The sequence below is a fragment of the Ranitomeya variabilis genome, chromosome 7 (assembly GCF_051348905.1).
Source record: "Ranitomeya variabilis isolate aRanVar5 chromosome 7, aRanVar5.hap1, whole genome shotgun sequence".
In the NCBI taxonomy this organism is placed as follows: Eukaryota; Metazoa; Chordata; class Amphibia; order Anura; family Dendrobatidae; genus Ranitomeya; species Ranitomeya variabilis.
This window is the reverse complement of record NC_135238.1, coordinates 12,386,281-12,413,499: the sequence shown is the minus strand read 5'-3', so window position 1 is coordinate 12,413,499 and position 27,219 is coordinate 12,386,281. Positions and strand designations below refer to the sequence as shown.

At 49.1% G+C, this 27,219-nt stretch overlaps 1 protein-coding gene across 1 annotated transcript in view; it reads right to left on the bottom strand.

The window, feature by feature from the left end:
* Window positions 1-583: 583 nt before the first annotated feature.
* Window positions 584-27,219, bottom strand: part of LOC143785347 (uncharacterized) — a 66,549-nt gene continuing 39,913 nt past the window's right edge. The window contains exons 9-12 of the mRNA XM_077274109.1: window positions 12,730-13,032; window positions 10,766-11,119; window positions 3,467-3,593; window positions 584-765 (exon numbers count right to left, since the gene is read on the bottom strand). Of these exons, the coding sequence (XP_077130224.1) occupies window positions 654-765; window positions 3,467-3,593; window positions 10,766-11,119; window positions 12,730-13,032 (896 nt within the window). The 3' untranslated portion in view covers window positions 584-653. The remainder of the gene's footprint in view (window positions 766-3,466; window positions 3,594-10,765; window positions 11,120-12,729; window positions 13,033-27,219) is intronic.

Below are 27,219 nucleotides of genomic sequence, written 5' to 3'. Positions count from 1 at the left end.
GACCGTTCCCACAAAGGCTCTTTTGGTCGTTCCTAATTCCCGGACCCAATATACAGCTACTGTAAAATAAAAACCATCTCAGTAACATACTGTACATATCATATGGTACACTTTACATCTCAGGGGTTACATGTGCAGAACAAGTCAGACATTAGATCAATAAGCTAAGCAACACTGAGGACAGTCGGAGTTAATCCCTGCTAATAAGATCTTACAACCTACAAGGAGGTAAATGTTCTGTATAATGGCCCCAGTTGGTACATAAAGCTGCAGGAGCCACATCAGTAGAGCATGTGTGTGCAGATATGAAGGAACAGGAGAGGACACAGTGTAGAAAGGAGATCAGATAATTCATCATCTTCATTTTTCTGACCTCACACTTTCCTGCCTTCCTCACATAATGAAGCCCCCACAGTCCCGTACATGGCTCTCATTATGGGTCACGCTCAGCTTCTTTCACAAAGTCCTCAGTGTATAATGACCGCAGCTGCAGAATGGATCCACGTATCATTCAGCTCTTAGCTCGGCCCTGACACATCGTCTATGTAACACCTATATCTGTGGGGGAAAAATAACAAGGAGACAGTCACTGCTTTCTGTGTATAACCCCAGATATAGAAATACAGGGACGACATTAACGACCTCCGTACTTCTCATGAATCAAGATTTTCCCCTTGAGTTTCTGCTCCTGCGTCCTCAGTGGTTTCTTGTCCAGTCTCATCAATCTCATTGTTCTTGGAACCAGGAGTCAATGATTTTTCCTTCCTACAAAATAAACAGGGATTAATTATTTATTTATCTTTTTAAACCTTCCAAACCATAAAAGATCCTCATCATGCCCCATTTATTCTTTACACAGAAATCTGTCTGTGGTTCAGTTGGTTTAAGTGACTTGAATTTAAGATACACAGATCCTATAAAAACCAAGGGTCACAAAGGAAACGAGAGAAAAGTAGTACTTCAGCTCATGTGCTTAGTGCACGGGCAAAAAAGCTCAAAGCAGAAAGTCAAGGAAGAGACCAGCACTCACTTCATCCATAAAAAGCCTTTTATCCTACGGTCACATGTTCAATATTTGGTCAGTATTTTACCTCAGTGTTTGTAGCCAAAACCAAGAGCGGGCAATAAATGCAGAAGTGGTGACGTGATTTTGGCTGACAAACACGGATGTAAAAAACTGACCAAAAACTGAGCGTGTGACTGTAGCCTGAAGATATTGTCAGGAACAATTCACACAGCAGTACCCCATGAGTCATACAGGGAAACCTGTTGTGAATTCCGTTCTCGGGCTCCCTCCTGTGGTCATGAGCGGTATTTTGTGAGTTTGTTCTGGGGCTCCCTCTGGTGGCCTTTAGCGATATGGCTGGTCTGTGGCTGGGCTCAGCTGCTTCATTTCCTGCTATGCTGGGCCTATTTAACTCACCTGGACCTTCATTTGTTGCCTGCTGTCGGTGTATTCAGTCCTGATTCTGAGCTCTCCTGAATATTCCTTGTGACCAGTCTCCTGCTGGAGAAGCTAAGTTTGCTTGTTCATTTTGCTCATTATTTCCTTGAAAACGTTTCTCAGTATATGATGAGTTCAGTCCAGCTTGCTTTTATGTGATTTTTCGCTTGCTGGTTAGTTCTGGGGTGCAGAGTGCGCCCCTCACATCGTGAGTCGGTGTGGGGGTTCTTGTATTCTCTGCGTGGTTTATTTTTGATAGCTTTTGTACTGACCGCACAGATTCCTATCTATTTTCTGTCTATCTAGTGTTAGCGGGCCTCATTTGCTAAACCTGTTTCATTTCTACGTTTGTATTTTCCCCTTAACTCACCGTTATTATTTGTGGGGGGCTGTCTAAAACTTTGGGGTTATTTCTCTGAGGCAAGTGAGGTCTTTGCTTTCTCTCTAGGGGCAGTCAGTTTCTCAGGCTGTGAAGAGGCGTCTAGGTTTTTAGGTAACGTTCCACGGCTGCCTTTAGTGTGTTTGGATAGGATCAGGATTGCGGTCAGTATAGCTTCCACATCCCCAGAACTTGTCCTACATTCTGGTTATATGTATCAGGTCAGTTTTGAGATCCTACCACCGGATCATAACAGAAACCATAAAGATAAGGCAGTGATTAAGGACCACATAGGTGATAAACTCATTGCCTTATCTTTACTGCTTCCCTCTATGCCTCAGGCCATGTGCACACGTTCAGGATTTTTCGCGTTTTTTTCGCGTTTTTTCGCCATAAAAACATGATAAAAACGCGAAAAAAATGCTTACATATGCCTCCTATTATTTACAGGGTATTCCGCATTTTTTGTGCAAATGTTGCGATTTTTTCCGCGAAAAAATCGCATCGCGGAAAAAAAAGCAACATGTTCATTAAAACTGCGGAATTGCGGGGATTCCGCACACCTAGGAGTGCATTGATCTGCTTACTTCCCGCACAGGGCTGTGCCCACCATGCGGGAAGTAAGCAGATTATGTGCGGTTGGTACCCAGGGTGGAGGAGAGGAGACTCTCCTCCACGGACTGGGCACCATATAATTGGTAAAAAAAAAAAGAATTAAAATAAAAAATAGTCCTATACTCACCCTCTGATGGCCCCCGAAGTGTTCCCGCCTCTCCGGTGCATGCTCTCTCTTCCGTTCCTATAGATGGTGTGGTTCAGGACCTGTGATGACGTCACTGTCTTGTGATTGGTCGCGTGACCGCTCATGTGACTCACGCGACCAATCACAAGCCGCGACGTCATCGAAGGTCCTGAACCACACCGGCATCTATAGGAACGGACGCCGCTGAGGAGATTGGCTGTCTGCGGAGGGTGAGTATAACCATTTTTTTTATTATTTTTAAACATTCTATCTTTTACTATAGATGCTGCATAAGCTGCATCTATAGTAAAAAGTTGGTCACACTTGTCAAACAGTATGTTTGACAAGTGTGACCAACTTGTCAGTCAGTTTTACAAGCGATGCTACAGATCGCTTGGAAAACTTTAGCATTCTGCAAGCTAATTACGCTTGCAAAATGCTAAAAAAAACCGCAAAAAAAACCGGAAAAAAAACGCAAAAAAAAAATGCGGATTTCTTGCAGAAAATTTCTGGTTTTCTTCAGGAAATTTCTGCAAGAAATCCGGACGTGTGCACATACCCTCAGAGTACTGCTGTGTGAATTGTTCCGGATTTTATCTTTATTGGAATAAAAAGCCATTTTATGGATGAAGTGAGTGCTGGTCTCTTCCTGGACCTACACAAAGGAGACTCCTTGGCCATCTGGAGAAAAGCAAGGATGGATGACAGGATAATCCACATTGTAATGGGAGATCAGTCAGTGGGTATACCGGGAAATACTGAGGCTGCAGAAATCACTGGGGACAGAGGGGAACATGGATATCAGTGTAGAGATGTCTCATCCTCACCAGCCGTCACCAGTAACACTGATCACACGCCGTCATTTACGGCATCACCACCGGCAGGAGAAATAGAAACTTACCGTATACTGAGGTTTCCAATGAATTGTATTGTGTTTTGCATTCTGCTATCAATGAATTGCATTGTGTTTGGTATTCTGCTATCAATTAATTGTTTTGCGCTTTTATCACTGTTTTGCTTTTTTACATCTGAAATAGAAAAACATGAAATTAATAGAAATTACTCTTCACGATTACAATATCAATTGCAAGAAATATTGCAGAAATCTGTGTGGCCGACGATTACTGAATTCCTGGGAATATTCTGCTCCATCCGGTATAAGGACCTGATCCCTACAATGTATCCCCCATAGGATGAGCCGCCCCCACGGTCTCCTGTTATGTCCCCAGTTATCCGCACTGACATTATCTCCAGTGATCATTCTGTAGAAGTCATCAGATGGGGACGGACGTGTCCCCGCTGTACAAGGCTGCAGGTCTCACGTCTCCACCACTGGTCTCACATAGTGGCATTATCAGTATGTAGTATTGTGTCCCCTTTATCATTAGATAAAGGGATTATTAGATGTTTGGCCTCATTCACACAGCCAGATGTCTGGTCAGTGCGCTGCTCCCGTCCACAATCAGCGGCACACGGACCCCAATAGTCAGTGGAGCGCGGCTGATGAGCGATTGTGAGACAAAGTCACGCGATTGCCCATGTACCATCAGATCCAACCTACGACGATGAAGACAGAAGACAGAACACCGAGAGCGCTGCGGTCAGGATCACAGGACCCAGCCTGCAGGAACGTCCGCTCTCCAGAGGAGACAGGGCCGATCCTTCACATGTATCATTGATTATCTCCCGAATGTCGCGGCTGCTGCAATGTAACAACAGCTATAAATGGATTTAACTTCTGTCATTTCTCCTCTCCGTCGTCGCTGTTTCTATGACACTTACAGAACATTGATTATTACAGAACTGGAGATAAATGTGAGATTACTGACAGCTTAACTACTGGGACCCCCGGCCATTTACTAGAAGTGAGTACACCCCTCCCTCCTACAATAACTTTATATAATGTTAGCCCCCCCGCGTAAACCTGAAAGAAATATAGCGGGGGTCTCATGGCCTCATGGACCCTGTCATTTAATATGGCTTTCTGTCAGAAGAAAGGTCAAATAAAGGTCAGGTCAGTCATCTCTGAAAGTGTGACACTGGTTTTATCCAGTTTTTTCTGGTATGTTTGGCAGCTATTGTAACGGTTTTCTATTGGCTGTTAGCAGCTTTGCCGCTCTTTTTTTGAATATATAAACACCTGTTTTGTGGTATCTGGTCATTCTGTCAGCGGAAGAAGATAAAGAAGACACATACCCCAGGATGGAGAATCTCCTGCAACAGCTCCTGACTAGAGCCGACGGCGAGGATGGAGCGGACTGGCTGAGGCAGTGCCTGGCTATGAAACCTATCTTAGCGCCTGCCGATGCTGTCCCTCATCCTCCAGAAGATACCCTTCGGTCGCCATGTCAAGTCTCTCCGGTCCTGCCGACACCCACCGCTTCAGGGAGGCGCAGGAGGCAAAGGACCCCATACTCTCCGAAGTCGCTTTCGCCGCCTGCTTCCAGCCGCAGTGTCCAAGAAGGAAGAAGGAAGTCACGGCGCCGCCCTCCTCAGAAGTCTCGCAGCCCAGCGCGAGACTTCCACCGCCAGCGTCATGACAGAGCGCCGACCGCCTCATCTGAAGTGGCCGGGATGTCTTCAACACACCGCAGCCGTAAAAGCGCTGCGGTGTCATTGGATTCTACAACAGCGGTGGCTTCTGCAGCTGCGGTCCAGACCACCGGTTCGGGAGGACCCCCTGTCGTCACACTCAGAAGAGGATGAAGAAACGCCGCTTACAGCAGCTTCCCATATGAGCTTGCCCAACATGGAGGGCTCGAGCTCCAGCTGCTGTATGGAGCAGAGAAACGACCAGCATTCATCGAGGGGTGAGACTTTCAATGTTCCTTTGTCTGTTCCACACTCACATTTAAAAGACATCATAAAGAAAAGTGTTAGCTGAAACTTTAAGAGAAGCTATTCCCCCCCCCCTTGCTGTCACATCAGCTGTACACAGTGCTGCAATTTCTGACATTTCATCAGCTAGCACCGCCCCTGTTAACTCTTTTAAAGAAGCTCTGACATGCGAGCTGTCTCCCTTAGGATTCCATTTAAGCCCTTCTGTTAAAGAGCTTATTTGGAATAATCATTTAGTCGATATTTTTTCTTTACTGCCTAGAAAGGACCAGCTTTCAAAATCCGAAAAGAATGATGAGAAAGCTGATTCAGATGAATTTAAACGCACCAACTTTAAATCTTTCAACAACTGGGTGCAAGCTTTTTCTATTTTTGCTGCAGTTTTGGGTGAAAAATCTCCCCATCTCTGCAACAAGTTATTTCAGCCCCGTTCTAGTTCAAGTAAACGCGGTGTTTGTTTCGCTTTCAACGATTCCTTTTGTAAGTGGAACAACAACTGTAGATTCCGCCATGAATGCTCGTTCTGTGGTAACTCACACCCTATGTCTAAATGTTTTAAGTAACAAGCAGGTCAACAGTCCTCAGGTAAGGAGCCTAATTCAAAAAAGCACAGACGCCAGTGATTCTGGCAAACATGTCAGTATGCCTAAGCAAATATCCCGACCAGGGGACCAGTGAGCTGCTTTTTAATGGTTTTTCAGAATGATTTTTTTATCCCACAATTTAAAGGGGCGGGCTGTTCTGTTGTTCCTAATTTACCCTCTTTAAAGGCTCACCCTGAGGCAGCTAGGGATAAAATTACCGTATTTTCCGGCGTACAAGACGACTTTTTAACCCCTGAAAATCTTCTTAAAAGTCGGGGGTCGTCTTGTACGCCGGGAATCGCCTTGTACGCCGGGTGTATATGGTGGGTGGGGGGGGGGAGTGATCCTGATGACGACGAGGGGGCGTCTCACAGGAAAGTGAGTATCCCCCATTACCTTATCATAGCGCTGCAGCGTGGGGTCTCTGTGCTGGGAGCGGCGGCTGCTGTGCTGTGCTGTGGCGGCTCCTCTTCTGCAGTGTGGGGCCTCTGGTGCTGTGGGGCGGTGGCGGCGGTGGCGTATCTTCATGCAGTCGGGGCTCCTCCGGCATCTCAAAGCCTAGAAGCCCCGCCGGCAACTCCATCGGTGTAATGCGCTGGCCTCCGGGAAAATGGCCGCTGCTTAGATTCAGATCTCGTGTCCCGAGATTTCGGGACGAGATCTGAATCTGAGCATGCACAGCCCCCAGCGGCCGGGCCACCGCATCGCACCTATTGAGCTGCCTCCGGGAAAATGGCCGCTGCTCAGATTCAGATCTCGTCTCCCGAGATCTCGGGACGAGATCTGAATCTGAGCAGCGGCCATTTTCCCGGAGGCCACCTGACCGCATTGTACCGATGGAGTTGCCGGCGGGGCTTCCAGGCTGAGATGCCGGAGGAGCCCCGACTGCATGAAGATACGCCGCCGCCACTGCCCCACAGCACCAGAGGCCCCACACTGCAGAAGAGGAGCCGCCACAGCACAGCAGCCGCCGCTCCCAGCACAGAGACCCCACGCTGCAGCGCTATGATAAGGTAATGGGGGATACTCACTTTCCTGTGAGACGCCCCCTCGTCCTCATCAGGATCACTCCCCCCCCCCCAAAAGGCACATATTCACCGGCCCTATAAGACGACATAGGGTGTATAAGAAGACCCCCAACTTTTAAGAAGATTTTATTTTTTAACTGGTAAAGTTGGGGGGTCGTCTTATACGCCCAGTCGTCTTATACGCCGGAAAATACGGTATTAATGAAATTCAGCTAGGCAGAGTTTCAGGCCCTTTTTTAACCCCGCAGTTTGTTAATTTCCATATATCACCATTGGGTATTGTACAAAAAAAAAAAAAAGATGAGGGCTCTTTCCGGCTAATTCACCACTTATCATATCCGCTGGGTTCATCCATGAACGATGAAGTGGACAAGGCTTTATGCTCCGTGTCCTATTCATCTTTTGATTCTGCATTAGAAATCCTCAAGAAATTTGGTTTTAATGCTTTAATGTCCAAGTCAGATATTAAGTCTGCTTTTAGACTCCTTCCTGTTCACCCGTGCGGTTTTAATTCTTTAGGTTTTTATTTTGATGACTGTTTTTTTATCCAAATGTGTGAGCACTTTGGTGTTCCTATTGCTCACAGAAAAACAGTTGGTCCATCTAGATCTATCGAATTTCTGGGAATCACTCTTGATTATCAAAAAATGGAATCTGACTACCTGATGAGAAAATTTTTAAACTGCGCATTGCGTTATCAAATTTTTTAGCCAAGAACAAGGTCACTCTTAAGGAAATTCATTCATTGTTAGGTCTATTGCATTTTGCGGTTTGCGTCATTCCTATAGGTCGGGCTTTTTGCAGAAGTTTATAGGATGCCACTTAAGGTGTATCTTCACCTCATTCGCATGTTAGTATCCGTTCTGACCTAAAGGAAGACGCTAGAATTTGGCTCTCCTTTTTGTCAGAGCATAACGGCAGATCTTTGTGGCAGTCATTTTTTGTCTCTGGCGATTCTTTTCCCTTTCTTTTCACAGCGGGTAGCCAGCGTGGCTTCAGTATTTTATTTGACTCCCATTGGATGTCCATCCTGTGGCCAATAAGTTGGGTGTCTAAGAAAGTAACTTCAAACGTAATGGTGTTGGAACTTTTTTCTATTTTTGCAGGAATATTAATTTGGAGATCACTAATGCAGAATTCCAGGATTTTACTCCTTTCCACTAACCAGGCAGTAGTTGTTTTTATTTATTTTTATTTATTTATTTTTTTTCTATCAACACGTTATCTTCTAAAAATACTTTTGCTGCCAGAATTTTGAGACAATTGGTTTTACAATGCCTGAAAGCAAAGTTGGGAAAGAGCAAATTTCTTTTCATAACTGACTCTTTACAAAATCGTCAGTGGTCGAATTTTTTCCTGCAGGTTCCCAACGTGGATTCGGAAGGACCCTCTTACCCCTTTCAATTTGGGACATGATTGCACTCTGATACAGTATTTTAATAAAAAAAAAAAATAAAAAAAAAAATCGTTATCTAATAGATCATGGGCTGACTATTCGGCTGCATGGCTGAATTGGAACAATTTTTGCAACCTACATTATTTTGACCCAACAGTTTCTAATCCGGTAGCAGCACTAAAGTTTGCTGAATCTATAGTACAAAACGGTTTGTCTTACTATGCAATAGCGAAATGCCTAGCAGGAGTTTCATTTTTCCTTAAACTTTCTGGCAGTATTGCTTTAACTAATCTTTTTCCAGTAAAGCAGTTTTTAAAAGGCTTTAGGAAAACCAATTTTATACCTGACTCGAGACGACCTATTTCCCTGTCTTTATTGAAAGAATTGTGCTCCTGTCTCATCCACGTTTGTGTAAATTTTAAGGAAGCCTTATTATTTAGCTCTATTTTTTTCTCTGTCCTTTTTTGGAGCACTTCGCGTTGGTGAGGTGGTTTCTGTTAAGAAATCGGAGCCTTCGGGACTCATGATTTCGGATGTCCAGATTCATGAGTAGTTTTTTTTTTTTTTTTTTTTTTAAATTTTATTTATAAGAAAATTAAAGACAGATTAATTAGGCAGGGGATCTAGGTTGAAAATTAACGTGATCCATGTCTCTATCATTTGCCCTGTTGATAACACGGCAAATTGGATTAAGGTCAGACCTATGGGACAGGGCCCATTATTCATTCATAGAGATTTTTCTCCTGTTACTGTCTTTCAATTTAATTTTGTCCTAAAGAAATGTTTACGCTTTTTGGGTAAAAAACACCTTAAAATCACATCTCATTCGTTTAGAATCGGAGCAGCTACGGAGGCCTCTAGGGCCGGGCTTTCCGATTCAGGGATAAAGGAATTGGGAAGATGGAACTCCAAAAGGTTCAAATTATATGTACGACTTGATCTGTATGACTATTAATTATTGGTTTTCTTTCAGGTCCGCTAGTCATTTGGATAGTCGGACATTCTTTTATCTTCTGGGCCAGGAAGAGGGCCAGCCAACGATCTTATGCTGAAAATTTATCCTTTAATCCTTCTGATATTCAGGTTTGGTGGCATGGAGTTCGCGGCTTGAAATGGCATTGCCTGGTTGCTGAAGTGAAGAAATGGCTAATTAAATTTCCTTCCCCTGATTTAATTATATTTCATGTAGCTGGGAATGATCTCGGAAAAATCAGGACTCTTGACTTATCGGCCATTCGATCCGAAATTATTTATCTTAAGCAAATTCTGCCTGATTCAAACTTCGTTTTTTCAAGATTATTCCCAGACTTTTGTGGCACGACAATCAATTTTCTTTTTTAGATAAAATCCGGAGAAGGGTCAATAAAAGAAAAATTTTTTCCATGGATTTAATTTCAGGGTTTTCATTCCGGCATTTGGATTTGGAGGGTTTTTTACCGGGCCTTTATAGGCCTGATGTGGTTCATTTATCTGATATTGGCCTTGATATTTTTAATTTGGACCTACAAACTATCATTGAAAAATGGCTGTGTGGTTTGGGGGGGCCATGTCTCGCTGAGTCATGGCCTTGTGGGAAAATCACCCATGTCTGGGTGGATTGGTTTATTGGAAAAGTTTGGTACTTTGGTTTTATAATTTATGGAGTTTATTTATTGGTGATTAATTAATTTATGTAACCCTAAATAAACTACACGGCCATTTTTATCCACAATTAAAGCGTTTTGTGTTTTTATTGTATGAATGGGTTCTATGAGGCCATGTTAGCCCCCCCGCGTAAACCTGAAAGAAATATAGCGGGGGTCTCATGGCCTCATGGACCCTGTCATTTAATATGACTTTCTGTCAGAAGAAAGGTCAAATAAAGGTCAGGTCAGTCATCTCTGAAAGTGTGACACTGGTTTTATCCAGTTTTTTCTGGTATGTTTGGCAGCTATTGTAACGGTTTTCTATTGGCTGTTAGCAGCTTTGCCGCTCTTTTTTTGAATATATAAACACCTGTTTTGTGGTATCTGGTCATTCTGTCAGCGGAAGAAGATAAAGAAGACCCCACCCTCCCTCCCCTGAATTCTTGTAATTTTACTGTCGTGTAGTTTACTTGTGGGAAAATCACCCATGTCTGGGTGGATTGGTTTATTGGAAAAGTTTGGTACTTTGGTTTTATAATTTATGGAGTTTATTTATTGGTGATTAATTAATTTATGTAACCCTAAATAAACTACACGGCCATTTTTATCCACAATTAAAGCGTTTTGTGTTTTTATTGTATGAATGGGTTCTATGAGGCCATGGACTGGATTCACTTTTTCTTCTAAAATCAGGATTTAGAAATCCACATACAAGTCGGGGGCACTCACCGATGTGTAGGGGTCCAGTGCTCCGCTCTATGGGACGCTCCTCGCTGGGATGCTCCACTCTGCAGATGATTTCTGATCCTTCGTGTGAACTTATTATTGGGGTAAAAGTCAGTGAAGCTTCATATGAATAAGTGTTATCTTTCTGTCTCTTCTCCTTGTATGAAATCTTGTAAGTTTTGTCCTTCTTTGCTGATGTTCTGGGCAGTTCGGTCACATTTCCGTCCTTGTTTGTGAGCCAGCGAACAGATAGAAGATCCGGAAAATATCGGGATATCTCACAGGTCAGGGTGGCTGCTTTACCGTCTTCCAGCTCAGGGACATTAATAGATTTGACATGTGGACGCCAGGGAGAATCTGTAAGATGTAGGAGAAGATGAGAAATCTACACTGAGTCCTGTATAAATGTCACAGACTGTCTCCGTATTATCCAAAGATAGTAGTGGAAGCAGCGCACCAGAGGAACATCGCAAACACAATATTTCAATCCAAAAAACACATCTTGAATTTGAAATACAGAGTTTATAATGTTATTTTGGAGAGCTGCCTCCAGTTTTCTTTTTGGATTCATGTCCAGGTGGATACATTGGAGTCCACCAGGCAGGACCCATTAAGCATTTGATATTGGGAGTGATGTGAATCTCTACTATATAATCGTCTAATTCTGTCTGTTTGTAATGGAAATCCTGCGTCGCTGTCCAGTCAGCGACAGGCGCAGTCACAGTGTGTCAGGCACGTTTACTGAACAAGTTCTGTCAGTCCACATATTCTAGAATACCCGATGCGTTAGAATCGGGCCACCATCTAGTATTATATAATAGATGTAAAATAACAAAATCAGACATTATGAGATGCTGAGGTGAGGGATTCACTGCAGCGGTGATGTGCCATCCACACATTTGTCTCTGCTGCATCTATAGATCGGCATTGGGAAGGAAGGAGGGAAGAAGGACGGATGGAAGGAAGGACACCATATCTGAAGCTGCAGCTGTCCAAGAAGACCATTGCTGGAGTCCTTCTGAGACCCCGAGATGTCCCTCAATGCTTCTGGGAATATTTTATGGACTAAAGTTAGGTTTGGAGGAAAAATCCTGCTCTACACCAACACAGGCATGGAGGACAAGGCACCATAGATCCCATCTGTTTGGTATCGGGCCTGGATGTCCTGTGATCATTGAGGAAGCAATGAATTGACATAAAAGAGTAAGAAACCAGGAGAATAGAGGACAGTGTGCATAGCCTGCAGCCGAGCAAGACAACGATCAGAAGCAGTGAAAGGATGAGACAAAAATAAGGCCTGGAGAGTGGTCAAGACCTAATGTGAGGCGGCTTCTGTCACCCTTAAAACTCAGATCGTACAATTTAGACCTTCATAGAGGACACTTAGCCCCTGTAGCAATCATACTGGCACTGTAGAGTTTAGTAAATATGTTTTATAGAAAAAAGGGATCTAATAAAAAAACAGAGATGAGAGGATACAGATAGATAACAAATAGATGATAGATCGATAATAGATAACAAATATCAATGACACAAGTCCTCTCAGCACACGGCGGTGCTGACTCCACAGGTGGAGATAAGGTGGCCCCCTCCCACCCACTATGGATGTCCATTGTCCACATAAAAACCAGCCCATTACGGAACTTAGCTTAAACGTCACAGCACGTAGTGTTCTGGAGGAAATTCTCTGGGTTTTACATCACTGACACCATTAAGCGTAGTGAAACATATCTACCCTCAAGCACTCTACCAGTGACTTTGACACAATAGATAAAGAGATGCATATATAGATAATAGACATATATAGAGATAGATAGTAGATACATAGATAGGTAATAGATAGATAATAGATATTAATAGATAGATAGATGATAGATAGAAACATAGATAATAGATACATATATAGATAGATAATAAATAGATATATAATAGATATATAGCGAAAGATAGATAGATATGCTCTTTACCTCTCACACTCACTGATCTCCTCTCCGACGTCTCCATACTCTCATGTTTCCACTCTACAATGATTTCCATCTCTGGATCTCTGAATGAATAATTAGAAATCCTGACGACACTGGTGACCTCGTATGTGAGATCCTCGTCGAGTGCACTGATTGTCTCCACAGCTCTATATTTATCAGACGTATTTTCCGAGCACCAGGAGATTTTTATAGCTTCAGGGAAAAACTTCTGCAGCTTCAGAGAGAACTGAACACGAGATGAACCGGCCATGGTGATCTCTATAGAGGCCGACATCTGGGGTTTACCTGGAAGAAGAAGCAGAAGTTTGTCTCACTGTCTGCACTCGGGGTCATGTAATGTCTTATACATCATCCTATTCTCCCTCAGAACGAGGAATCATCCTCCGGTCATTACATCCCCCCAGTATAGAGGAGAATGTCACCTTCTACAGGAAAGAGACCAAATATAAAGAAATACCAACCATTATTATTGTTAGTGTATAATGATCTCCTTGTACACAGTGGAGGCAGTGGCACATTATGGCCGGTGATCTCAGGGTCGGTGCGTTAGGATTGGAGGAGGCTGATGTGGTGCCAATATATAAGAAAGGTAAGAAGGTGGATCCAGGTAACTACTGTCAGGTAAGTCTGACATCAGTAGTGAGCAAACATTTCTGAGGGCGTTATAACAGATATATTGCAGAGAATAATATAATAACTGACAACCAGCACGGATTCATGAACAATAAGTCACGTGTAACTAACATGTTGGGTTTCTATGAGGAGGTGAGTGCAGATCTGGATGTTGGTAATGCGGCCGATGTGATTTATCTGGACTTTACAAAGGCATTTGATACTGTTGCATGTAACAGCCTTATACTGAAGCTACAGAAGCCGGGACTGAGGGAAACTATATGCAGATGGGTAAGAAACTGGCTAAATGAGAGGAAACAAAGAGCCGCCATAAATGGGACGCTCGCTAATGGGATATAGTCAGCACTGGGGACCGCAGGGATCTGTACTGGAGGCAGAAGGAACCGCAGGGATCTGTACTGGCAGCAGTGGGGACAGCAGGGATCTGTACTGGGAGCAGTGGGGGCTGCAGGGATCTGTACTGGCAGCAGTGGGGACAGCAGGGATCTGTACTTGGAGCAGTGCGGACAGCAGGCATCTGTACTGGGAGCAGTGGGGACAGCAGGCATCTGTACTGGGAGCAGTGGGGACAGCAGGGATCTTTACGGGGAGCAGTGGGGACAGCAAGGATCTGTACTGGGAGCAGTGGGGACAGCAGGGATCTTTACGGGGAGCAGTGGGGACAGCAGGGATCTGTACGGGGAGCAGTGGGGACAGCAGGGATCTGTACTGGGGGCAGTGGGGACAGCAGGGATCTGTACTGGGAGCAGTGGGGACAGCAGGGATCTGTACAGGGAGCAGTGGGGACAGCAGGGATCTGTACGGGGAGCAGTGGGGACCGCAGGGATCTGTACTGAGAGCAGTGGGGACAGCAGGCATCTGTACAGGGAGCAGTGGGGACAGCAGGGATCTGTACGGGGAGCAGTGGGGACAGCAGGGATCTGTACTGGGGGCAGTGGGGACAGCAGGGATCTGTACTGGGGGCAGTGGGGACAGCAGGGATCTGTACTGGGGGCAGTGGGGACAGCAGGAATCTGTACTGGGGGCAGTGGGGACAGCAGGGATCTGTACTGGGGGCAGTGGGGACAGCAGGGATCTGTAGTGGGGACAGCAGGGATCTGTAGTGGGGACAGCAGGGATCTGCACTGGGAGCAGTGGGGACAGCAGGGATCTGTACTGGGGGCAGTGGGGAAAGCAGGGATCTTTACGGGGAGCAGTGGGAACAGCAGGGATCTGTACCGGGAGCAGTGGGAACAGCAGGGATCTGTACTGGGAGCAGTGGGGATAGCAGGGATCTGTACCGGGAGTGGTGGGGACTGCAGGGATCTGTACTGGGAGTAGTGGGGACCACAGGTATCTGTGCTAGGAACAATTATTTTTTACATTTTTATTAATGACCTTCTGGATAGATTGAGAGTAAAGTGTCATATTCACTGCTGACGACACCAAACTATGTTGTGGTATCCCGGTACCCGTTCTACTGCTGCTGAATGAGACAGTTGTGGTGTGGCAGTAGATATGTTCCCGTGTCAGGATTAGTTTGGGCGCTGTGAGTTAGGAGATGTAATACATTGCATTGTATACCGACCAATCATAAATGTGCTTTGCTGCCATCTACTGGCCAATGTGTATATGAAAGATAAGTGATTATTCTCCTCAGAACAAGCTGCCATAGAAATGGCTGGGAGCAGCCTCCAGCTCAGGACTGACACCTTTCCTGAGGTAACTTCCAGTTCTGAGCGGTTCAAGCTGCCTGAGGAAGGAAACACTACTGTTCCCAGCATAATTTTCCATGTGAGTCCACGCTGGGGGGACATCTTTCTCCATATAATCTCCTCTACAAAAGGAGTGAAGTTGCATCCTGTCAGGAGAGGTAACGTGGCACATGTGCTCTCCACCATGCTGGTCATCCTCTTTGCTTCTAGCCAGGACCAGATCCACATGGCTGCCACGCCACCGACTTAAACTACCCCCTGCGAAAGGGACCGGTGGCTCAAAACTGTGAGTACTTCCACACTTTAGTGTTTCCACAGAGAGCCAATCTGTGAAGGTCCCTCCATCAGTGTAATACTGCGCAAAGCACTTCCTCTAACAGCAAGTGAAGAGAACTCTGCTCCCGCCGCCCCGAGAGGCCATAACCTCACTTGTCTCATGAGGAGAGAACCATTACTTTCATATGCACAATTTACTGTACCCCGTAAATGTTATGTTTACAAGTTCCCCTGCGTGTCCGGCTGCTTGAGATTGCACCAACACCACGGGCGCTGCAAAACCTGCACTCAGACACCACCGCTACAGGAGTGCTCCGGGGGGTCCTATACCATCCACAAGTGCCACCTACTGCTATTGTCAATTGTTGTGGACACGAGGGAAGTGTTGAGGGGTCCAGCGACCCACTTCAGCTATACCGTGGTAGCAGTATCTGCTGCCAGTGGGACTACATGCCCCAGCCGGCGCCTCCCCAGTGGCCCACCACAATGTAAGATATAAAATCTGACCTTCACATTACAATATTACAGAATGATCTGGATAAGATGACTGATGGGCAAACACTTGTCAGATGAGGTTTAATGTAGATAAATGTAGAGTAATACACCGAGGATGGAGTAATCCTATTGCTGCATATACAGTAGATGGGAGAATACATTTTAAAAAGGATATTCAGAAATTAGAGTCAGTTTAAAGACGGTCAACTAGATTATTACATGGGATGGAGGCCTCTACTATATTACACAGGATGGAGGCCTCTCATATGATGAAACGACACCTCAGAAGAAATCTCATTTATATGTATAAATATACTAGCTATTGAACCCGTTCTACGCCCGGGTGTCGAGCATTTATATTGGTATATGGTCACCATCCTGTCATGTGCTGCTCCATCCTGCAGCTCCATCCTGTCATGTGCTGCTCCATCCTGCGTCCCCATCCTGTCATGTTCTGCTCCATCCTGCGCCCCCATCCTGTCATGTGCTCCTCCATCCTGCACCCCCATCCTGTCATGTGCTGCTCAATCCTTCGTCCCCATCCTGTCATGTGCTGCTCCATCCTGCGCCCCCATCCTGTCATGTGCTCCTCCATCCTGCACCCCCATCCTGTCATGTGCTGCTCAATCCTTCGTCCCCATCCTGTCATGTGCTCCCATCCTGCGCCCCCATCCTGTCATATGCTGCTCCATCCTACACCCCCATCCTGTCATGTGTGTGCCCCCATTCTGTCATGTGCTGCTCCCATCCTGTCATGTGCTCCCATCCTGCGCCCCATCCTGTCATGTGCTCCCATCCTGCACCCCCATCCTGTCATGTGCTGCTCCCATCGTGCGCAATCATTCTGTCATGTGCTGCTCCCATCCCGCGCCCCCATTCTGCCTGTTCCTGTTTCCATTCTGCCATATGTTGCTCCCATCTTTCTCTCTCCGGCTCTACTGCCCGAGTGCGGCTGTGCTGAGTGCGGGCGGCTGTGCTGAGTGCGGGCGGCTGTGCGTGGCTCTGCTGAGTGCGGGCGGCTGTGCGTGGCTCTGCTGAGTGCGGGCGGCTGTGCGTGGCTCTGCTGAGTGCGGGCGGCTGTGCGTGGCTCTGCTGAGTGCGGGCGGCTGTGCGTGGCTCTGCTGAGTGCGGGCGGCTGTGCGTGGCTCTGCTGAGTGCGGGCGGCTGTGCGTGGCTCTGCTGAGTGCGGGCGGCTGTGCGTGGCTCTGCTGAGTGCGGGCGGCTGTGCGTGGCTCTGCTGAGTGCGGGCGGCTGTGCGTGGCTCTGCTGAGTGCGGGCGGCTGTGCGTGGCTCTGCTGAGTGCGGGCGGCTGTGCGTGGCTCTGCTGAGTGCGGGCGGCTGTGCGTGGCTCTGCTGAGTGCGGGCGGCTGTGCGTGGCTCTGCTGAGTGCGGGCGGCTGTGCGTGGCTCTGCTGAGTGCGGGCGGCTGTGCGTGGCTCTGCTGAGTGCGGGCGGCTGTGCGTGGCTCTGCTGAGTGCGGGCGGCTGTGCGTGGCTCTGCTGAGTGCGGGCGGCTGTGCGTGGCTCTGCTGACTGCGGGCGGCTGTGCGTGGCTCTGCTGACTGCGGGCGGCTGTGCGTGGCTCTGCTGACTGCGGGCGGCTGTGCGTGGCTCTGCTGACTGCGGGCGGCTGTGCGTGGCTCTGCTGACTGCGGGCGGCTGTGCGTGGCTCTGCTGACTGCGGGCGGCTGTGCGTGGCTCTGCTGACTGCGGGCGGCTGTGCGTGGCTCTGCTGACTGCGGGCGGCTGTGCGTGGCTCTGCTGACTGCGGGCGGCTGTGCGTGGCTCTGCTGACTGCGGGCGGCTGTGCGTGGCTCTGCTGACTGCGGGCGGCTGTGCGTGGCTCTGCTGAGTGCGGGCGGCTGTGCGTGGCTCTGCTGACTGCGGGCGGCTGTGCGTGGCTCTGCTGACTGCTGGCGGCTGTGCGTGGCTCTGCTGACTGCGGGGGGCTGTGCGTGGCTCTGCTGACTGCGGGGGGCTGTGCGTGGCTCTGCTGACTGCGGGGGGCTGTGCGTGGCTCTGCTGACTGCGGGGGGCTGTGCGTGGCTCTGCTGACTGCGGGGGGCTGTGCGTGGCTCTGCTGACTGCGGGGGGCTGTGCGTGGCTCTGCTGACTGCGGGGGGCTGTGCGTGGCTCTGCTGACTGCGGGCGGCTGTGCTGAGTGCGGGCGGCTGTGCTGAGTGCGGGCGGCTGTGCTGAGTGCGGGCGGCTGTGCTGAGTGCGGGCGGCTGTGCTGAGTGCGGGCGGCTGTGCGTGGCTCTGCTGAGTGCGGGCGGCTGTGCGTGGCTCTGCTGAGTGCGGGCGGCTGTGCGTGGCTCTGCTGAGTGCGGGCGGCTGTGCGTGGCTCTGCTGAGTGCGGGCGGCTGTGCGTGGCTCTGCTGAGTGCGGGCGGCTGTGCGTGGCTCTGCTGAGTGCGGGCGGCTGTGCGTGGCTCTGCTGAGTGCGGGCGGCTGTGCGTGGCTCTGCTGAGTGCGGGCGGCTGTGCGTGGCTCTGCTGAGTGCGGGCGGCTGTGCGTGGCTCTGCTGAGTGCGGGCGGCTGTGCGTGGCTCTGCTGAGTGCGGGCGGCTGTGCGTGGCTCTGCTGAGTGCGGGCGGCTGTGCGTGGCTCTGCTGACTGCGGGCGGCTGTGCGTGGCTCTGCTGACTGCGGGCGGCTGTGCGTGGCTCTGCTGAGTGCGGGCGGCTGTGCGTGGCTCTGCTGAGTGCGGGCGGCTGTGCGTGGCTCTGCTGAGTGCGGGCGGCTGTGCGTGGCTCTGCTGAGTGCGGGCGGCTGTGCGTGGCTCTGCTGACTGCGGGCGGCTGTGCGTGGCTCTGCTGACTGCGGGCGGCTGTGCGTGGCTCTGCTGACTGCGGGCGGCTGTGCGTGGCTCTGCTGACTGCGGGCGGCTGTGCGTGGCTCTGCTGACTGCGGGCGGCTGTGCGTGGCTCTGCTGACTGCGGGGGGCTGTGCGTGGCTCTGCTGACTGCGGGGGGCTGTGCGTGGCTCTGCTGACTGCGAAGGGCTGTGCGTGGCTCTGCTGACTGCGGGCGGCTGTGCGTGGCTCTGCTGACTGCGGGGGGCTGTGCGTGGCTCTGCTGACTGCGGGGGGCTGTGCGTGGCTCTGCTGACTGCGGGGGGCTGTGCGTGGCTCTGCTGACTGCGGGCGGCTGTGCGTGGCTCTGCTGACTGCGGGCGGCTGTGCGTGGCTCTGCTGACTGCGGGCGGCTGTGCGTGGCTCTGCTGACTGCGGGCGGCTGTGCGTGGCTCTGCTGAGTGCGGGCGGCTGTGCGTGGCTCTGCTGAGTGCGGGCGGCTGTGCGTGGCTCTGCTGACTGCGGGCGGCTGTGCGTGGCTCTGCTGACTGCTGGCGGCTGTGCGTGGCTCTGCTGACTGCGGGGGGCTGTGCGTGGCTCTGCTGACTGCGGGGGGCTGTGCGTGGCTCTGCTGACTGCGGGGGGCTGTGCGTGGCTCTGCTGACTGTGGGGGGCTGTGCGTGGCTCTGCTGACTGCGGGGGGCTGTGCGTGGCTCTGCTGACTGCGGGGGGCTGTGCGTGGCTCTGCTGACTGCGGGCGGCTGTGCTGAGTGCGGGCGGCTGTGCTGAGTGCGGGCGGCTGTGCTGAGTGCGGGCGGCTGTGCTGAATGCGGGCGGCTGTGCTGAGTGCGGGCGGCTGTGCGTGGCTCTGCTGAGTGCGGGCGGCTGTGCGTGGCTCTGCTGAGTGCGGGCGGCTGTGCGTGGCTCTGCTGAGTGCGGGCGGCTGTGCGTGGCTCTGCTGAGTGCGGGCGGCTGTGCGTGGCTCTGCTGAGTGCGGGCGGCTGTGCGTGGCTCTGCTGAGTGCGGGCGGCTGTGCGTGGCTCTGCTGAGTGCGGGCGGCTGTGCGTGGCTCTGCTGAGTGCGGGCGGCTGTGCGTGGCTCTGCTGAGTGCGGGCGGCTGTGCGTGGCTCTGCTGAGTGCGGGCGGCTGTGCGTGGCTCTGCTGAGTGCGGGCGGCTGTGCGTGGCTCTGCTGAGTGCGGGCGGCTGTGCGTGGCTCTGCTGACTGCGGGCGGCTGTGCGTGGCTCTGCTGACTGCGGGCGGCTGTGCGTGGCTCTGCTGAGTGCGGGCGGCTGTGCGTGGCTCTGCTGAGTGCGGGCGGCTGTGCGTGGCTCTGCTGAGTGCGGGCGGCTGTGCGTGGCTCTGCTGACTGCGGGCGGCTGTGCGTGGCTCTGCTGACTGCGGGCGGCTGTGCGTGGCTCTGCTGACTGCGGGCGGCTGTGCGTGGCTCTGCTGACTGCGGGCGGCTGTGCGTGGCTCTGCTGACTGCGGGGGGCTGTGCGTGGCTCTGCTGACTGCGGGGGGCTGTGCGTGGCTCTGCTGACTGCGGGGGGCTGTGCGTGGCTCTGCTGACTGCGGGCGGCTGTGCGTGGCTCTGCTGGGGGCCTGAGCAGGCGGGGACACCGGCGCGCTGTGGGGGTCAGGTGCCGGAGTCGCCGCTAGCTCAGGCCCCCGGCACTTGCTATATTTACCTGTCCTCCCGTTCCACTGCTGCGCGCCGGTCTGTCTTCCGGGTCCTGTCCTCTGGCTGTGACTGTTCAGTCAGAGGGCGGCGCGCATTAAGCGCGTCATCGTGCCCTCTGAACTGAACGTCTCAGGCAGAGGATGTGGAGGACGGAGGCTCGCGCGCAGCGGTGGAACGGAGGACAGGTAAATATACTCACCCTCCTGGCTCCGTGGCTCGTCCCCGCTTCTCCGTTGGAGATCGCGGTGTGCGTTCAGTGCTTACGCATACCGCGATCTCCTGGGAGCGTCACTCTGTGGGGTCCAGACTGCGCTTGCGCTTGCGCAGTCTATAAAGGCTTCGGACAGAGTGACGCTCCCAGCGTTATATTATAGATGTGTGGTCAGTACAGAGGACAGCACGGGACTTATTCCTTCCAAAGACCACACTAATTACCAGGGGGCAATCGTTACGGGTAGAAGAAAGACGATTCTGGCAGCTAAATAGGAAAGGGTTCTTTACAGTTAGAGCAGTCAGACTGTGGAATGCCAACTACAAGCCGTAGTAATGGCCGACAATGCAACGATAATGTAAAAAAATGCCATGTTCTGAATAATTTTTCAAAAGGTACCATGGTGGCAGACATACGCTGTGGGCTTCTCTGACCCCCCCTCTTCTCTCTGCCTGTCAGTATGGTATGCAAATTGCCTCTTTTGAGAAAAAGAGGACTTAACTCTATAGCGCCACCTGTTGGAAGTAGCGATCCTACAAGTCAAAATCAACCCTTTAACGAGTCGTGCAATATGACTTAGGATAAAAGCCAAATCAGTACCTCAATTCGCAGACACGGTGTTTCGGGCTGTTGGCCCTCGTCAGTGCGAAGCATGAGAACTGATTTGGCTAGGTGAGAGGCTCTGGACTGGGGTCTAAGGGGCAACTTTTCTCCTTATGGAGCGTGACATACCAGCTGGCTTGTCAAGGTAAGGAGGCTTATTCGCCGTGCAATGCTCCTCTGGGAATTTAAATATGCAAATTGCCTCTTCTGAGAACCTCAACTGGTGGATTTTGGGAGCTCAGCGCTTAGCAGAAATTGAGAAACGCATTACTGCTTAACTGGGGCTGATAGCCAAGACGTGTTTATGCTTAAATTATCCTCCAGGTCTTGCCAAGCATAGTGATAACTTTGTCTTTCTTCTACGAGGTATGTACGCCAAGATATATGTAAAAATGGCTTTTCATAATTTTAAGAAAGGGGAGTATTCAGCCTCTGAGTGAGGTCACCACAGGGGGAGTGCCTTGGTTTTGGGAACAGGGATAAGGGAGTGAGACCTCAGTCTTCACTAGTCTTTTGTCCAGGGTCTAGCTGAGAGTCACATCTGTAATGCATTGGGATATATGCTCCCTTCCCCAGAGCCGTATGGTCAGCCATGATATGAAAGAACCGCAAGTTTATTTTCTTCTGTTAATCCCTTTTTATTTGTAATCGTTCTGTATATATATATATATACTTGTCTCCTTTTATAATATTTTTTTTTACACTTTTGTAAACACTGCCAATCTTTTGGAGTAAAATATATAAAATTACTAGCTTCACTTCTCCTTGCTCTATAAAGTACTGTCACGTCCTCTGAAGTGAATTACGCTACTAATTGGGTTGGTTCCGGACCAGTTATTAATTAAGAAATCAGAGCTGGTGGCAGCGGATTTGTCCTGTGCCTTTGGGAAACCTGGTAGCTACGGATGGCGTTGATAATTATTGTTCCCGCCTGAGTGGGAGTAGTTATATCACCTCGTGGCTTTCATGACCAATCTGTATAGGGCGCTGTGGGGGACATTATACTGTATAGGCAGCTGTGTTGACCATATTTTATAACAGGGCTGTGGTGTACATAAAATTGTATACTGGTGGCTGATATCCTACTTATTGGACTGCTGTGGGGGCCATTATACTGTATATAAGTGGCTGTATGGGGGCCATTATACTGAATATAAGTGGCTGTGGGGGCCATTATACTGTATATAAGTGGCTGTGGGGGCCATTATACTGTATATAAGTGGCTGTGTGGGGGCCATTATACTGTATATAAGTGGCTGTGTGGGGGCCATTATACTGTATACTAGATGGTGGCCTGATTCTAACGCATCGGGTATTCTAGTGTATGTATGTATGTATGTATGTATGTATGTATGTATGTATGTATGTATGTATGTATATAGCAGCCACATAGTATATAGCACAGGCCACGTAGTATATAGGAGCCATGTAGTATATAGCAGACACTCAGTCTATAACACAGCCACGTAGTATATAACACAGCCCACGTAAATATAACACAGCCCACGCAGTATATAACACAGCTCACGTAGTATATAACACTGCCCACATAGTATATAGCAGCCACGCAGAATATAACACAGCCACGTAGTATATAGCAGTGTGGGCACTATATCCCTGTTAAAAAAAATAATTAAAATAAAAAATAGTTATACACTCACCCACCGTTGGCCAGCGAAGCTGTCTCTATGCGGGCGTGGCTGCCGCCAGCTTCCATTCCCAGAGATGCATTGCGAAATTACCCAGAAGACATAGCGGTCTCGCGAGACCGCTAAGTCATCTGGGTAATTTCGCAATGCATCCTGAGAACGGAAGCTGGCGGCAGCTGCGCGCGCATCGGCGGACGACGGAAGGTGTGAATAGCAGGTGTTTTGTTTTTTTATTATTTTGAACAATAGATCTTTTTACTATTGATGCTGCATAGGCAGCATCAAAAAGTTGGTCACACAGGGTTAATAGCAGCGTTAACGGAGTGCGTGACCCGCGGTCCGATGACGCTGCCATTAACCCTGTGTCAGCACTGAGTAGAGGGGAGTATGGATTGGGCGTCGGGCACTGACTGGACGGAAGTAGGGAGGGACTAATTCTTGGCCAGATTGTGCCCGTCGCCTGGCGGCTGCGACCAATCAGCGACGTGGGATTTCAGGGACAGCCAGACAGACGGAAGTACCCCTTAGACAATTATATAGTAGATAAGTGGCTGTGGGGGCCATTATACTGCATATAAGTGGCCGTGTGGGGGCCATTATACTGTAGAAAAGTGGCTGTGGGGGCCATTATCTATATATATAATTGTCTAAGGGTTTTTCCGTCTGTCTGTCTTTCTGTCTGTCTGTCTGTCCTGGAAATCCCGCGTCTCTGATTGGTCGAGGCCGCCAGGCCTCGACCAATCAGAGACGGGCACAGCATGGCGACGATGATGTCATAATGGAAATCCCACGTCTCTGATTGGTCGAGGCCGCCAGGCCTCGACCAATCAGCGACGGGCACAGTATCGACGTAGATGTCATAATGGTTGCCATGGCGACGATGATGTCATAAAGGTTGCCTCGACCAATCAGCGACGGGCACAGTGTGCCGCGAATTCTGGAATCATCATTGTCCATATACTACGGGGACATGCATATTCTAGAATACCCGATGCGTTAGAATCGGGCCACAATCTAGTACTGTATATAAGTGGCTGTGTGGGGCCAATACACTGTATTGGAGACTGGTGGGCCATAATACTGTATGGAGTGCTGTGGGAGACATCATACTATATATGGGGGGCTGTGCTGGTGACCATACTATATAATGGGGGGCTGTGGTGGACATAATTTATGTATTTTACTCACTTATATGGTGCCATTAACTCCACAGCACTTTACACACATCATCATCACTATCCCTATTGGGGCTCACAATCTAGACTCCCGATCAGGATGTCTTTGGAATGTGGGAGGAAACTGGAGAACCTGGAGGAAACCCACGCAAACACGGGGAGAACATACAAACGCCTTGCAGATGTTGTCCTTGATGGAATTTGAATCCAGTACCCCAGCGCTGCAAAGCAACAGCGCTAAACACTGAGCCACGGTGCTATCCATGGGAGGTGGTGCAGGACATCATAGTGTATATTGGGGGGCTGTTGTGGATATCATACTATATGGTATATAAATGGCTGTGGTGACTATCAATCTATACTATGTAAGGAGACAGTGTGAAGAGGGGGTACAGTTTGGAGAGGGCAGCGTGGTGGGCAGTATGAGAGCATAGTTTAGAAGAGCGGGCGCAGAATGGATATGAGAGAAGGCAGCGCGTAATGGGAGAACAACATGGGCAGAAGTTAGTATGGCAGGGCAGACTGGGAGAAGAGGTAGAGATTGGAGAAGGCATGAAGGTGGGCACTATAAGGGCATATTGTGACGAGGGGCAGAAAGGAAAGGGGGCACAATATGGGGAGAGCATGCTGGGGAACAGTGTGGAGACACAGAGAGTGTAAAGGGAAACAGTGGGGAGAAGACAGCCATGGTATAGGAAGTGCTTCATATGGAGAGACTGTGTGGCGGTTATAGCTGATAATGGTGGACAGTCGGGTGGTTATAACTCAGTAAGACAGACAGTGTGGCGGGTGTAGCTCATTAAGGCAGAAAGTATAAAGGCCATATACTATAGAAGGCTTATTTAGGCCATAATATGAACAGATATTAAAATGCCCTCTGCATAAAACTAACACTCTTGTTTTTAATGGCACCATGTCAGGATGTGTTGCAGAAGAGGGAGGTCTGCAGAGACAAGATGTGGATGTGAAAAGTCATCACGGAGTCTGGACAAGATGGAAATGGAAAAAAAGAACAACTCCAATCAGTGAAGATGTCACCTTAAGGCTGTGTTCACACGTTGCAGATTACTCGCGTTTTTTCCCTATAAAAACGCTATAAATCCGCAAATAATCTGCTTATATTATGCATCCTATCATTTTTAATGAATTCTGCACTTTTTGTACACATGATGCGTTTTTTTCCGCGTTAAAAACGCATCGCGGTAAAAAACGCAGCATGTTCATTAATTTTGCGGGTTTTTTGCGGATTCCCCACTTAAAATGCATTGGGAAATGTCCTGAAAAAAACGCATCAAAAACGCACCAAAAACGCATCAAAAACGCGGCAAAAAACGCATGCAGTTTTCTTGCAGATTTCTTGCAGAAAATTTCAGGGTTTCCTCAGGAATTTTCTGCAAGAATTCCTGAACGTGTGCACATAGCCTTAAGGATACCTGTTTACTTATTGATATTGACCAACTCATCAGTACTGTGGTTCCCATATGATCTGCAGTCTGATAATGACAACAACTCCCAGCATCGCCTTACAATTGTTAAGGACATACTGGGAGTTGTATCCTCATGTGATACAAATGTATGTGGTGCTGACCTGACATTACAATTGATCACTGTACTAATCTTAGTGATGTAATCATGTACTGATGGTGGCTTTGGTGAAGTATTTATGTACTGGTATATTTATTTACTTATGATGGTTCTTGTGATGTTTTCATGTACTGATTACAGTTCTGGTGATGTATTCATGTACTGATGTTTGTTCTTTTGCTTTGGGGCTGGGAGGCACGATTGGCTTCATCTGCCTAGGGCACTAAAATACCTTGTCATGGACTTGTATGTACATAGTATAAATTAAATTCTTTGTTTTTCTCACCTGCTCTGGGAGAAAAGCACAAGAAGTAGAGGGTACAAGAGACTAATATTAATTTTGCTTTTCGGTTCCTTTATATGAATAAAAATGAATTTAAACTTAAAAGTTAATTTTAGTGTATTTATCAAAGTGTTTACTCCAGTTTTCTGGTAAAAACAGGGCATATTTTGGTGGAAAATGACAATACACCTCTCCCACCTTTTTTCAAAACTGACACGTGACATTGTTGACATCTAACAGACGGAGAGTCTCCTTTAGGCAAATAGAATTACCACAATTTACTCAAGAGATCAGCACAAATCATGGCACAAATCTACATCGGTTTGTGTCTGGTGTAGAATAAACACATAAATAAATCATCACCTATCACAACAAATTATTAGATTAAAAATTACCATTTTTACCAACAGAAGCAGAAAATTGCTGTCTCATCTCTATACAGATCCTTGCTGTACGTCTACTGCTAGCAGAGTCGGACTAGCCCACCCAGTGGGCCCAGGCACTGACACCTGCTGGCATACTGGCCAGCAGCTGCCTAGGGCCCCCAATGCTCCTGGGGCCCCCAGCCAGTGGCGTGTCGCTAATAGCGGCATACCCAGCAGCTTTGGGGCTCCGAGTCAGGGGGCCCCGCCTGATGCCAGTGGAGCAGCAGCAGGAGAAAGGAGCCTGTTCCCACTGCTAAAGAGAAATAAATATTCTCTGCATTGGGCTTCGGCTGCATTGGGGCCCCGAAGGTGGTCCCCTGCAGGGCGGCTAACCCTGAGGGCAATCGGTGGGCAGGGAGTGATCCCTGCAGCTTGGCAGCGGAGTGGAGCTGCAGGAATCCGATGCCTTCCTACCCGGCGCTTCCTGTCTGACACACCGTGGCTGGATGTTTTTCATCATTCAGCGCGCTGCTGTTTCAGAGAGAAAGCTGCCAGCGATAAAGATGCTGCCGGGATGTGCTGCGGCTAACGTGCGGAGAGGTGAGTGGTGCTGTGTGTCTGTCTGTGTGCGTGAGTGTGTGTATATGGTGCGGTGTGTGTGTTGCGGTGCTGTATTGGAGATTGGCAATGATGTGGGTGATGGAGAGAGCAGTGATGGAGGTGGTAGGAGAAAAGGCAATATTGGTGGTGGTGGAAAGGACGATGGGGTGGTAGAGGAGGAGACAATGATGGAGATGGTGGAATGGGCAATGATGGGGTTGTGGGGGGGGAAGGCAATGATGGTTGTGGTGGAAAGGACAATGATGTAGTGGTGGGGGTGGCAGTGATAGAGGTGTTGGAATGGGCAATGATGGGGTGTGGGGGAGAAAGCAATGATGGTTGTGGTGGAAAGGACAATGATGGTAGTGGTGGGAAGGACAATGGTGGTGGTGGGGGAAGAGGCAATGATGGAGGTGGTGGAATGGGCAATGA